This window comes from Macrobrachium rosenbergii, chromosome 41 (genome assembly GCF_040412425.1).
Source record: "Macrobrachium rosenbergii isolate ZJJX-2024 chromosome 41, ASM4041242v1, whole genome shotgun sequence".
NCBI classification, from domain to species: domain Eukaryota; kingdom Metazoa; phylum Arthropoda; class Malacostraca; order Decapoda; family Palaemonidae; genus Macrobrachium; species Macrobrachium rosenbergii.
The window spans coordinates 49,190,683-49,204,711 of NC_089781.1; the positions used below are offsets into that span (position 1 = coordinate 49,190,683).

Genomic DNA, 14,029 nt, shown 5'->3' on the forward strand with positions numbered 1-14,029 from the left:
TGCATTGGATCTATTACTGATGAGAACTGCAGCAGACTCATCACACGTTCTGATTGCCATCTGGAAGCTCTGGGCTGTGCAAGGAACCTTTTGAGGACTTGCCTTACTCTGTTTTGAGTATGATGGGGAGAGACAACAGGCCATGAAGAGTATCCCAACACAGTCCCAGCCACTGAAAGTGTCTGCTGGGTGTGAGGTAGGATGTTTTCAAATTTATAATAAAACCTTTTGACTGTACTGTAGTCTGTTGACCATTGCTCTTAGGTTTTTCAAGCACTCTTTTCTTGTGGACCCCCAGATCTTTTTGTTTGAGTTCTCAAACGAATACCATTGCCAGTTTTGAAAAATATTCTTTAGGCAATGTTTAACCCAAAGGACACAACTTTGAATCTGTACGTCTTTCCCTATTCGAAACCTTAGGAGGGGCGGAAAGGAACGGCTATAGGGATGTGCCAGTGTGCATCTTTCAGATCCATAGAAACTGTCCGCGTCCCTTTTTGAAATGATTCAATGTACTTAGGCAATGGTAATTATCCAAAACTTTCGGCAAACAATGTGCTTGTTCAATGTTGATTGGTTGAGGATCACTCTTCTTTTGGATGAGTCCCTTTTGAGGACACTGAAGAGACACACTTGGTGGTGAATATACGCAAGTTTCTGTCCCCCCACAGGGAAAACTTCCATTGTCTGTGATGTCATCGAAGCTGACCCCCAACCAATAAAATTCCTCTTGGTATCTGCCTCCTCCTCTGCCTTCACCTTTGATAGACATTTCTGGTGTTGTTTTTCCTTTTTCTTCCTTTGAGATGGTTTTTGGACCTTGTGAAAAAGGATGGCCTTGAAGTTGTTGCTGTTGTCCCTTTGCAGGGAATTGTCCCTTCCGACCACCTACCTGTTTTTTGAGGAAAAAGTTTTGCCTTGTATGATTTTTTATCAAAGTGAGCCTTTTTTGGTGTTGGGTAAAGGGAAATTTTGGGTTCTTTGTTTCCTGGATTCCTCTTTTCTCAGAAGAGCGTACACTGTACAATTCTGTTGGTGGGCATGATCGTTGAGTTGAGCCAAAACAGACTCCTTAACAGGTCCTTACAGAAGGGGTTAGAATGTAATAATGCAGTGACACTGGAGAGTGATTTGATGGAGCTTTCCAATGCTTCCATTCGCAATTTTATGTGCCATTCTAGGAAGTCAAAGAGTGCTTTCCATCAGGTTCTCATGAGACTTTTGGCCTCAACAGCAAAAATTATCCTGGGATGTTCTGGAAGCCTTAAGATGGCAACTTCCAGCAAGGTGGTAGAGGTTATAATGCTAAGGAGTCAGAGCCTAGCATAAAATTCTGATGAGGCTACTTGGTGAGCAACTTGGGTCTTATTCAAAAAGGAAGTAGAGATCCATTTTTCATTGACCTGGTAAAGGGTGATTTCTTTAGTTTTTAATGCGATAGGCACAGGTAAGAAAACCAATTCTGTTAGTGGTTTCTCCAAGTCTGGTGAGGATGGTACCAGGTACCAATCTGTATTAGGGAATGCTGCTGTTTGTAAATTCTACATTTACAACTTCGATTATAGTTTTTCTCTCATTAATTACCTACTTGACACTGGGAGAGAAAGTGCAGATTGAGGTGTCTCACCAAGGATTATCAGTATCATCAGGGGTGAGTATTGGATCCCCTATTATGTTTTGATCTGAAGTTCTATATTCCAAACTGACCCACTGTTGTTTTTAGTCAGAATTCTAAGATCAGACCTTGTTTGGGCGGCATTTGTATCTACACTCACTTTTCGGTTACAGGATGTAGTACTTTTACACTTTGGTGCGTACATGACTGACTGGCTTTGCTTTTCAGAATCATGCTTCATGTCCCTTATATATTGCCATTCTGTGGCAAGGGCATCTTTGATGGTACTTAATTTCCTTACGGAATTGACCAAATGGTGCAAGCTGTGTATCCCTTTTGGGGGAACTTGCTGCAAACAGTGTATCCCTTTTGGGGGAGCTTGCCGCAAACTGTGTCCCTTTAGGAGTACAGGTCAATAAAAACTCAATTTCCTTACAGAACTGATCAAATGCCACAAACTGTGTATCCCTTTTTTTGGGGGCGCTTGCTGCAAACTGTCTATCCCTTTTGGGGGAGCTTGCCATGAACTGTGTATCCCTTTTAGGGAGCTTGCCATAAACTGTGTATCCCTTTTGGGAGAGCTTGTGCAATCTAACTGAGCTTCAGCAACTAAACTGTAACTGCCTGTTAATGAAGGGGCAGAAGTCCTGGGCAAGTTACTATACCTTTCCAAAAATGTAGACATTTCAGTCTGAGTTACGTGGATCCCAGTATCCCTTTTGGGGGAAAGATCCTATTCAGCAATGATAGCTGCATGAGGAATAGAATTCCTTCTGGGAGGTTTCTTCCATGGCTAGCTTAAATTTATATCCCTGAGCCTTCTGGGTTCAGCAGGGCCATTTCAATGGCAATGTTCACTCCATATTTTTTACTAAGAATGTCAACTCCATGTAAAGATTCCTCTACTTCCTCCACAGCGTTAACCTGGGAGGTATTGGCGACTGATGTTAATGGGTTTTGGCCCACACATTAATGTTGTTCAGAGGAAGGGGTAAATATCTGCTGCCGGAGTTCTGCCGGAAAGATAATCTCCCCCTTCCTCACCCCTTCTGAACCCTAGGCCCCATTGAGACAGCCTAAAAGGAGCTGTTTCGTCCTTAAAACTTGCTGCCAAGAGCATACTACAGATCTCGTCCAAATCTGGTGACCAAGCAAATTTTCCTTGTTTTTTACAAGGACTATGCTCATGGCAGGTGGTATGGGCCATACCCACTGGCAAAAATTGAACCAAGCAATTTGCTACGGAATACTTGAACTGAAGATCCTGCCTAATGGTGGCCCTGTAGTCATATAAAGCAAGTTGTTATTAGAAGCTAGTTAGTATTAATTGTTTTTAAGTGAGGGACACTTATGTAGTTCCTCATATAGTTTGCATATTACAGGCTAATCTGATTACAATTGTGCAGTTTTAATAAATTTAATTAACTATCTATGTTAAACCTTCTAAGGTTTAGGTTAGTTTTGATACCTGGACATGGCTGTATTACTTATACAATGTTAGTCCTTTTGCAATGGCCAAGTGAAATTTTTAATTCCAATTGTCATGCCATTCACACTAACTGCTATGAGGTAATTTGTTTGACTAACCCAAACTACTGTTTTGTATAGCTTGGGGTAATGATTCTAGTTTAATCTACGTTAAGCTAAGAACAGAGGATTTCTTAGAAGGTTCTTGCTTAACCTATTCTAAGCTTATTTACAACTTAAAAGATATAAACTTTACAGAAAATAGTTCTCTTATCTCTTTTTCTATTTTATGTGGCCAAGACTACCTTTTCATCTGATATTTGGCCATCGCTGTTTTAAGCTAATAGTAGGATATTCCTTATATGGGGATTCCTACTTAACCCTTAAATGCTGAGCCTCTATTTACAAAAGTGTTTCCCGTATGCCGGTGGGGTTTGGGAGTTAGCACTGAAGCGGAAAGAAAGTTATTTAAAAAAATCACAGCACGCTTAGTTTTTAAAATTAGTTCATTTTTGGCTCATCTTTTTCTCATTGCCTGAAGTTTAGTATGCAAAAAAATATCATTATCATATATAAATATTGGAATATATGACTGCGAAAAAAATTTCATATATAATTGTATACAAATCGTGCTGTGAGCAAAACGGTTACAGCTAATGAGCCTTTTTTTTTTCGTTGTATTGTATACTAAATTGCGATGATTTTGGTATATAACAAATTGTAAAACGATCAAAGCAACACAGAGAAAATATTATCACAAAATGATGTATGAATTCGTAACACGCGGATGTAAAAAAAGTTTTTTCAAAAATTCACCATAAATCAAAATATTGTGCTAGAGACTTCCCGTCTGTTGCAAAATGAAGGTAAATGATTGAATATTACTAGAATGTAAGAGTTTTAGCTTACAATTGCGTTTTTCGACCATTTCGGTCAAGTCAAAGTTGACTGAAGGTTGAAATTTCGGCACTTATCGTGATTTGTGTGAAAATATTTCAAAACTCATAAAAGCTACAATTGTGAGTTATTTTTTGTTGTATTCTACATGACATTGCACACATTTTCATATATAAAAAATTATGTGACGGCTAATATAAAACGGTGCAAAAATTATGACAAAGTGACTAAAGAATTTCTGAGATTTTCAGCAGAGTTAGCGCAAGCGGACGTAAGGAAAATTTTTTTTCAAAAATTCACCATAAATCAAAATACTGTGCTAGAGACTTCTTGTTTGTTGCAAAATGAAGGTAAATGATTGAATAGTACTAGAATGTAAGAGTTTTAGCTTACAATTGCATTATCAACCATTTCGGTTGAGTCAAAGTTGACTGAAGGTTAAAATTTTGGCACTTATTGTGATTTATATGAAAATGTGTCAAAATTGATAAAAGCTACAACCATGAGTTATTTTTGTTGAATTCTACATGAAATTGCGCACATTTTCATATATAAAACTTTATGTAACGGCTAATACAAAACAGTGCAAAAATGATGACAATGTGACTAAAGAATTTCTGAGATTTTCAGCAGAGTTAGCACACGCGGACGTAGGGAAAAGTTTTTTTCAAAAATTCACCATAAATCGAAATATTGTGCTAGAGACTCCCAATTTGTTGCAAAATTAAGGTAAATGATTGAATATTCCTAGAATGTAAGAATTTTAGCATACAATTGCATTTTTCGACCATTTCGGTCGAGTCAAAGTTGACCAAAGGTTGAAATTTTGGCACTTATCGTGACTTACATGAAAATATGTCAAAACTGATAAAAGCTACAACCATGAGTTATTTTTTGTTGTATTCTACATGAAATTGCACACATTTTCATATGTAAAACTTTATGTAAAGGCTAATAGAAAACGGTGCAAAAATTACGACAAAGTGACTACAGAATTTCTAAGATTTTCAGCAGAGTTAGCTGATGCTTTCTTTTGGGATAAGAAAGAAATTCGCGCATGCACAGCTGGGTCACGCTTGTAAACAAAACAACAGTGTGATCCGTGAACTCCCAGCAACCCTCAAGGTGCGTGATTTAAAAGTTTTTGCAAATGAGGCCTATAAGTATTTTTCCGTGAATATTTAAAAAACTTTTTGTAGTCGACGTATTTTATGTCCACTTGGCACCTGACAGACAACTTTTATCGACGTAAAATACATCCAGTCAGCGTTAAAGGATTAACCCTTAAACGCCGAGCCTCTATTTATGAAAGTGTCTCCCGTATGCCGGCGGCGTCCGGGAGTTAGCACTGAAGCGGAAAAAAAGTTTTTTTCAAAAAATCACAGCACGCTAGTTTTTAAGATTAACAGTTCATTTTTGGCTGCTTTTTTGACATTGCCTGAAGTTTAATATGCAACCATCAGAAATGAAAAAAAATACAATTATCATGTATAAATATTGAAATATATGACAGCGAAAAAAAATTTCATATATAATTGTATACAAATCGCGCTGTTAGCAAAACGGTTAAAGCTAACGAGTTATTTTTTTTTCTTTGTATTGTACACTAAATTGCGATGATTTTGGTATATAAAAATCTGTAAAATGATCAAAGCAACACAGAGAAAATATTATCACAAAATGATGCATGAATTCGTAATGTGCGGACGTAAAAAGTTTTTTTAAAAAATTCACCATAAATCGAAATATTGTGCTAGAGATTTCTCGTTTGTTGCAAAATGAAGGTAAATGATTGAATATTACTAGAATGTAAGTTTTTAGCTTACAATTGCAGTTTTCGACAATTTCGGTCAAGTTAAAGTTGACCGAAGGTCGAATTTTTTCTATATGATTTATATGAAAATATTTCAAAACTAATAAAAGTTACAACCATGAGTTATTTTTTGTTGTATTCTACATGAAATTGCACACATTTTCATATATAAAACTTTATGTAACGACTAATATAAAATGGTGCAACCATTACAACAAAGTGACGAAAGAATTTCTGTGATGTTCGGCCGAGTTACCGTGCGGACATAAGGAAAAAGTTTTTTCAAAAATTCACCATAAATCAAAATATTGTGCTAGAGACTTCCAATTTGTTGTAAAATGAAGGTATATGATTGAATATTACTAGAATGTAAGATTTTTAGGTTACAATTGCGTTTTTCTACCATTTCGGTCACGTCAAAGTTGACCGAAGGTTGAAATTTTGGCACTTATCGTGATTTATATGAAAATATGTCCAAACTGATAAAAGCTACAACCATGGGTTGTTTTTTGTTGTATTTTACATGAAATTACGGACATTTTCATATATAAAACTTTATGTAATGGCTAATATAAAACGGTGCAAAAATTATGACAAAATGACGAAAGAATTTCTGAAATTTTCGGCCGAGCTACGGCGCAGACGTAAGGAAAAAGTTTTTTCAAAAATTCACCATAAATCGAAATATTGTGCTAGAGACTTCCAATTTGTTGCAAAATGAAGGTAAATGATTGAATATTACTAGAATGTAAGAGTTTTAGCTTACAATTGCATTTTTCAACCATTTTGGTCGAGTCAAAGTTGACCGAAGGTTGAAATTTTTTTTAGTCAACGTACGGTACGTCCACTCGTCACCTGACAGACAATTTTAGTCGACTTACGGTACGTCCAGTCGGCTTTTAAGGGTTAACATGGTTAGGCTACTGCCTGTTCTAGATTTATATCATCTTTACGGACATAGGCTACACAAGACCCTACTAGCATGTAACCTTAAAGATATGCTAACGAGTCATAACAAACTAGGTTATTTTAATTAGGCTAGAATACTGTTTATGTATAATCCTAGGTTTATTTGTTCCTTCTTAACCTAGTATCGGGTATTGCCTAATCCAAATTATTATAACCTTATAAGCCCTTTGTTGGCCGAGTCGGTTGAGCTTCAGACTGTCATTCGATGGGCCGGAGTTCAATTCCAGTGGCCGGCTGATGAAGAGTTAGAGGAATTTATTTCTGGTGATAGAAATTCATTTCTCGCTATAATGTGGTTCAGATTCCACAATAAGCTGTAGGTCCAGTTGCTAAGTAACCAATTGGTTCTTAGCCACGTAAAATAAGTCTAATCCTTCAGGCCAGCCCTAGGAGAGCTGTTAATCAGCTCAGTGGTCTGGTAAAACTAAGGTATACTTAACTTTATCTCAATATCTGTTCCTTATAATTATTCAACTATTTGTCTACCCCAGTTTGTTGTTTATATCCAATCCTAGGCTATTTGGTTTACTATATAAACAGTAATCACTAATGTGTAACCTTATAACCAGGGTTATAACTCACTCTAATCTAGGCTACTGCCTAATCTGGATTATTTTATTCACACTTAAGTGCATGGGTTACATACACAAAGCACAATTAGCCTACCTTAGTATGTAGCCTTAAGGCTAGGTTACCATCTCATCCAGCACAGATTACGATTTCATCTAGTCCTAATTACATGGTCTAATTTAGTCTAAACATGGGATGTTTCATGAAAAGTTACCACTTAACTTGATATAAGATAATGCCTAGGCTAGTCCTGGATTATTTAGCTCATGCTAAAGTGCACAGGCTTATATAAAAGGGAAAAAATTTATACTAATATGTGGCCTCATTGTTAGGCTATCGATTTACTTTGCCCAGATGTTGTTGTTATCTGATTCCTAGGGTCCTCGGTCTTAGCTTGGCCACTTAGGATACATAATCCAAGGATGTACATAGGCTACAGACAACATCCACTATTAATCTAGTCTAAATTATTCTCACTTACTGCCTAGATTATTGTAGACATCGTATAATCTGAAAGGATTTTCCATATTAATAATAAGTTGTGGAACATTTCTTTTAGTTAAAACATTTAGTTAGAACTTAAAACAGTTTTCGTTTTACGAAACTAGGTAGGCTGGCGATCAACGAGCTGGGTTCCGGCTTTAACACACAAATTATATAAATTCTAGAAGTTTAAAACTAAAACTTTTAACTGAAGTTAATAATGAGCACTTATCTTGTTATTTTTGATGTTTCCATAATCCTCGATGCTAAAACGGACAAAAAAATAGAATTTTTTCGGAGCGCTGGTAACGACGTGAACCGTTCACTTTAGACCAAATGGAGAGTAATGGCTCCTTGGTCTTTTAACAGCCCGGTTGTAAACAAGAGGGTGGATGCACAATAGTCACTTTCTTTTTCTTGCAGTTTCTTTTAACGTTGGAAAAACTGGGCTCAGCTTCGCTGAAGATAAGGGAAAGTGCCCTCTTATCTTTGAGTCCATTATATACTCCATCATGTGTTATAATGTTAATCATTACGACACAATACCTGGCCAAAAGACCAACTAGAAGAGAATTCTTTGATATTAATTTGGTCACCATGGAGCTCTGGTAGACCATAGAAGGTAACTCCTTGAGGATGAGACAGCGACTACGCTATCAAAAATGCTTGAGTTGGGGGAGGACTGTGGCGCATATGCGATACCCATCGGTTTCCTGTTTATGATTTCTTGTAGGTTCAAGATCTGCCCTCGCAATGGCGCAGTCCTCATGTTCTTTGGACGATTCTTTTTTGGTAAATTTCCCCTGAAAACAACTTACAGATGATGCGGAAATTGCGTCATCGGAGCACTTACACAGTGCAATTTTCAGATTTTCCAACATGTTGACGTTTCGTATTATACCTAAGCAAGGAATAAAGATAGAAAAAAAAATAAAGGTGGCATTAGAAAGCTGAATAAGTTTCCTATAAAACGCACTAAAGAAAGATATATGTCTTGTTAGAATAAAATTTATTGACGCAGTTTCGCATCATCGGATCACCAGAGGGTTAACAGGCCCAATAAATTTTAGCAAAAGTGGAAAATTCCACAAAATTAGTCTAAAGAAACATGTAATAATAAATGAGACTCTTGGACTCAAACCCGGGAACAAATTCCTGGGGTTCAAGAGCCCCTCACCACGTCAAGGTGGTCCCACATCGAGGGGGAGTAGAAAATATAGCTATATAATTACTTGGTCAGTTACATATATGAAAATCATTTTTTTATCATGTTATCTCATGTATCTAGATTGTGTGTATGTTATTATCTCTACTTTGTATACTCCATGTATATAGCCTTGAGCTGCAATAAAATTCATTAGTATTATTATTACTTATATGAATAAATATTCAAGTACAATCCACAATAGGCATTTAATAGTTCATGGAGAGAATCATGACAGAATGCAGCACTATACATCACAGCTTTATCTCACCTGAAGGCCCTGGTTCTACATACAACTCATCTCCAATTTTTGCTAAGGAATGGACAGCCCTGCCAAACACTGGAAATAAAACTGAAGGTTAATTACAAATTAAAATATCTTGAATTAAAAAAAATAAATATTTGGCTTCTAAACTTACAAGTTTTTTATTGTGTAGCAAAAAATCCACAATTTTATTTAAATCTCTATTACTAATCTCAGCAGTTGACAAACTATACAATCTACCACTAGATGATCAGCAATAGCCACTCAAGAGTAACAGAAAGTGTTACATTATACAGCATATATAATATATATACAGTAAACCTCCCATATTCGCGGGGGATGTGTACCACACCCCGCCCCGAGAATAACTAAAATCTGAAAATACTTAACACCCCTCTAAAAACACTTAGAACTGCCTACTTTGAAAGTTTAAACACAAAAAAGAAACACTAAAAATGCTTATACCTGAGTATTTTAACCCTTAAACGCTGACTGGACGTATCGTACGTCGACTAAAATTGCCTGTTGGGTGCCGAGTAGACGTACCGTACGTCGACTACAAAAAATTTCAACCTTCGGTCAACTTTGACTTAACCGAAATGGTCGAAAAATGCAATTGTAAGCTAAAACTCTTACAATCTAGTAATACTCAATCATTTACCTTCATTTTGCAACAAATTGGAAGTCTCTAGCACAATATTTCGATTTATGGTGAATTTTTTTTAAAAACTTTTTCTTACGTCTGCGCCGTAGCTCGGCCGAAAATTTCAGAAATTCTTTCGTCATTTTGTCGTAATTTTTGCACCATTTTATATTAGCCGTTACATAAAATTTCATATATGAAAATGTCTGCAATTTCATGTAAAATACAACAAAACACAACCCATGGTTGTAGCGTTTATCAGTTTGGAAATACTTTCATATAAATCACGATGTGCCAAAATTTCAACCTTCGGTCAACTTTGACTTGACCAAAATGGTCGAAAAATGCAATTGTAAGCTAAAACTCTTACATTCTAGTAATATTCAATCATTTACCTTCATCTTGCAACAAATTGGAAGTCTCTAGCACAATATTTTGATTTATGGTGAATTTTTAAAAAAACTTTTTCCTTACATCCTCGCAGTAACTCGGCCGAAAATCTCAGAAATTTTTTCATCACTGTGTCGTAATGTTTGCACTGTTTGTCTAATAGCAGTTACATAAAGTTTTATATATGAAAATGTGTACAATTTCATGTAGAATACAACAAAAAAATAACTCATGATTGTAGCTTTAATCAGTTTTGAAATATTTTCATATAAATCACGATAAATAGAAAAAATTCGACCTTCGGTCAACTTTAACTCGACCGAAATGGTCGAAAACTGCAATTGTAAGCTACAAAAATTACAGTCTAGTAATATTCAATCAATTACCTTCATTTTGCAACAAACGGGAAGTCTCTAGCACAATATTTCGATTTATGGTGAATTTTTGAAAAAAAACTTTTTTTTATGTCTGCGCGTTATGAATTCATGCATCATTTTGTGATAAAATTTTCTCTGTGTTGCTTTGATCGTTTTACAATTTGTTATATACCAAAATCATCACAATTTAGTGTACAATACAAAGAAAAAATAATTACTCATTAGCTTTAACCGTTTTGCTCACAGCGATTTGTATACAATTATATATGAAATTTTTTTGTGCTGTCATATATTTCAATATTTATATATGATAATTTTTTTTTTTTTTTATTTCTGATGGTTGCATACTAAATTTCAGGCAATGACAAAAAGGGAGCCAAAATGAACTCTTAATCTTAAAAACTAAGCTGCTGTGATTTTTGAAAAAAACTTTTTCCGCTTCCATCGCTTAACTCCTGAACGCCGCCGGCATACGGGAGACACTTTTGTAAATAGAGGCTCGGCGTTTAAGGATTAATTGTTTTATCACAAAAAGTGCATTTAATCATGAAAATATGAAAATACAGCAATCAGTGAATCTTTCTCAGTGAAAAATACTGCGAATGGGTGAATTTTCCGCAAATAAAGCATACTGTATATACATTCCACATAGAAATCCGCAAATAGGTGAGTCGGCAAATACGGGGGCTTACTATGTGTGTATTATATATTTCTGGGTTTTCCGACCTGTGTCACCCGGTGAAATAACCTTTCAGCACTTATTTCTAGTTAAAGCTATTGCTAAATATACCAGAGAAAAGCTAAAAAGCTAAGCCGGAGTTACTACCCCCAGTGCGAGCTCCATGAAATGGAGTCGTATGAGAAAGGGTGAGATTGTCACAATCACAGGCCTCCGCCCTGTAAACATTCCCAATGTCAAAAGTCCCACCGAGTGAGGTGCCTTACAAACCCCGCACCACTCATGGGACTGTAAACAAACCGGCGCACCCTCATTCCACTTTTTAGCACGCGTTCGCTATTGTTCTATTTGTGTGTGCGCTTCTTTGTGTTTCAATTTTTGGTTGACTATGGCATCCTCCCTGGATTCTTCTTCACCTAAGTTGAGTACCATCTCTGTTTTTTATTTTAGGCGGTTGAGGCTCCTTATTTCCCTCTAATTTAATAATTAGGGGGAATTATAACGCTCGTCTCTTCCACCTTCTCCCGGCCCCATGTGACCTTCAGTCTCGGTGCGGGATTTTTATGTCGGGGCTTCGTTCCCCTTCATTTTCTTATTGTTGTGCCTTTTTGCTTATTCTATATTCAATTGGGCTTTTATATTATTGATTTTTTACCCTTCTCTGGGGAAGTTAGGGTCCTTGTCGTTTAGGCTACGAGTTTTCCCCCTCGGGCCTATCCGCTCTTTATCAATTCTTATATGCGTTGTATTTTGGACCCTCACTTCCTCCAGTGTTTGGGTATATTATTTGAGATGGTACAGTTATGCTTGTCAAAAACTTATTTTAAGCCTAGCGCACGGATGTCTTTGATATTTTCGGATTATATCCTTTGTTTTTATCTGGAAGGTCGGCCATTTTCCTCCGTGCTCATATCACGTTGGGTTTGGTCCTCCTTCTACATATGTCCTATGATTAGTTGAATCATTGTTTATTTCTTTGCCTAGGATAGGTTAACTTTAGGCTAGTCGAGTAGATACCTTCTTCCCCTGGGCTTCCTCCATCAGCCAGCCGGCTGTGTTAGGTTAGCCTAGGATTAGGCTATAGCGTTCTCTTCCCTTTCTTGGGAGAGAAGGTTGGTGTTTAGGAGGGTTCATGGTTGGAGCTCCCCTTTGTGTGGCGTTTGGTTAGAGAAGTCGGGCTTGCGCTTCTCCCTCTCCCTGTTTCGGCCTTTCTGTTTAGACTATTGAGTCCTAATAAGGTTAAGCTGGAATAGCGAGGGTATCTCGTGTAGCCTACCTTCATCCGAACCACATCTTCGGGTTATTCTCCATCTTCATGTATACCCCCTCTCCTACCCCATTATTCATTCCCCCAACCTCCCTCACCCTCTCTCCCCACCCTTGGTTCGCTTTCATATAATATGTTAACTTCCCAAGGCCCGAGAGTTTTATCCTGTTCCTTACGCCATAGCCTTATATCCCCTTCCTCTGCATTGATTGGTCTGTTCTCTCGCCTGGTTCCGACCTTACCCGGTCACACCCAATCGAGACCTCAGTTGGGGACCGGGGGTGCTCCCACACCCCTGTTTCCCATTCCCTTTCTTTGCTTTTTGGCCTTTGAGAGTCCCCCATCCTCTCCTCTCTTAGTATCGTTCGTACATGTTCGTCCGATCGAAGGGAGAAGGCTGGATCTCATAGCGCCCGGAGAGTGCTTACTCACCCCCTGGTCGCTACTTTGGATCCCTCACTCATGGCCTATACAACCCCCCCTCTCCTAGTGTCAGTGCGCCTTTTTCACCACCGAGTGTCGTTCTCCCAGAACGATATCTCAAGGGGGAAATTTGTGTTCATGTTGCCAGTTAGAGTTTCTCACCTGACTGTCTTCTGTTATTCACACGCTATGACATTTATCTTCGTTCTATTCATTTAGAACACCTATAGTTTCCCAGTATCTACCCTCCGCCGACTAGCTATCGTGTTTTCTCTGCTAGGTAGTCGGGCGTTTTGTCGCCTTCCACCCGTGGGTACAGTGTTTGGTTGGACGGTGCTCACTACACCTCCTCCGCCACACCGTATTAGAGTACAGGACTCCCCGCCCAAGCAGAAATATCCACTTTTATAGTTGACCTTTCCTAGAATGCATACATATTATATTCATATTATATATTATATTATGTATATACACTATCCTTTTGGGACCTTCCTGTCGCTCCGGATTAACTCCGTGGTCCCTTTAGGTTAATCTTGCATGTTCCACTAGGCCCCTTAACCTCCCGGCACGCCCAGCGGGACCTATCTGGATAACTGTTTATTATATATATACACATTTATTTAATTACCTTTTGTAGGTTAACTGTCCTTTGGGACCTTCCTGTCGCTCGGGATTAACTCCGTGGTCCTCTAGGTAGTTGATCTTGCATGTTCCAGTAGGCCCTTATCCTCCCGGTATGCTCCGCGGGACCTACCTGGATAACTATTATCCTAAGACACTGCTCCGGCAATCCACCCGCAGCCCCATCAGCATACTCATATACCCGTCAACTTACAGATGGTGCGTTGTCAGGAGCAGGGGTGCACCACTGTGCTGCATCAAGCCAGCGGACATGAGGTGTGCAGGTCCCACTCTGGGTGTGCTGTCCACGTAGGGGACCTGATCGTCTGGCACCCTGATGGTTGTG

At 38.0% G+C, this 14,029-nt stretch overlaps 1 protein-coding gene across 6 annotated transcripts in view; it reads right to left on the bottom strand.

Moving 5' to 3' along the window:
• The window catches only part of Rad9 (cell cycle checkpoint control protein Rad9), an 822,739-nt gene that overhangs the window by 669,912 nt on the left and 138,798 nt on the right, over positions 1 to 14,029 (bottom strand). For 4 of the 6 annotated variants that reach the window (XM_067084341.1, XM_067084339.1, XM_067084345.1 and 1 more), the window contains exon 2: positions 9,290 to 9,358. The exons of the other annotated variants lie outside the window; for them this stretch is intronic. In XM_067084341.1, coding sequence (XP_066940442.1) covers positions 9,290 to 9,358 — 69 coding nt within the window. The remainder of the gene's footprint in view (positions 1 to 9,289; positions 9,359 to 14,029) is intronic. 6 annotated transcript variants of the gene reach the window in all.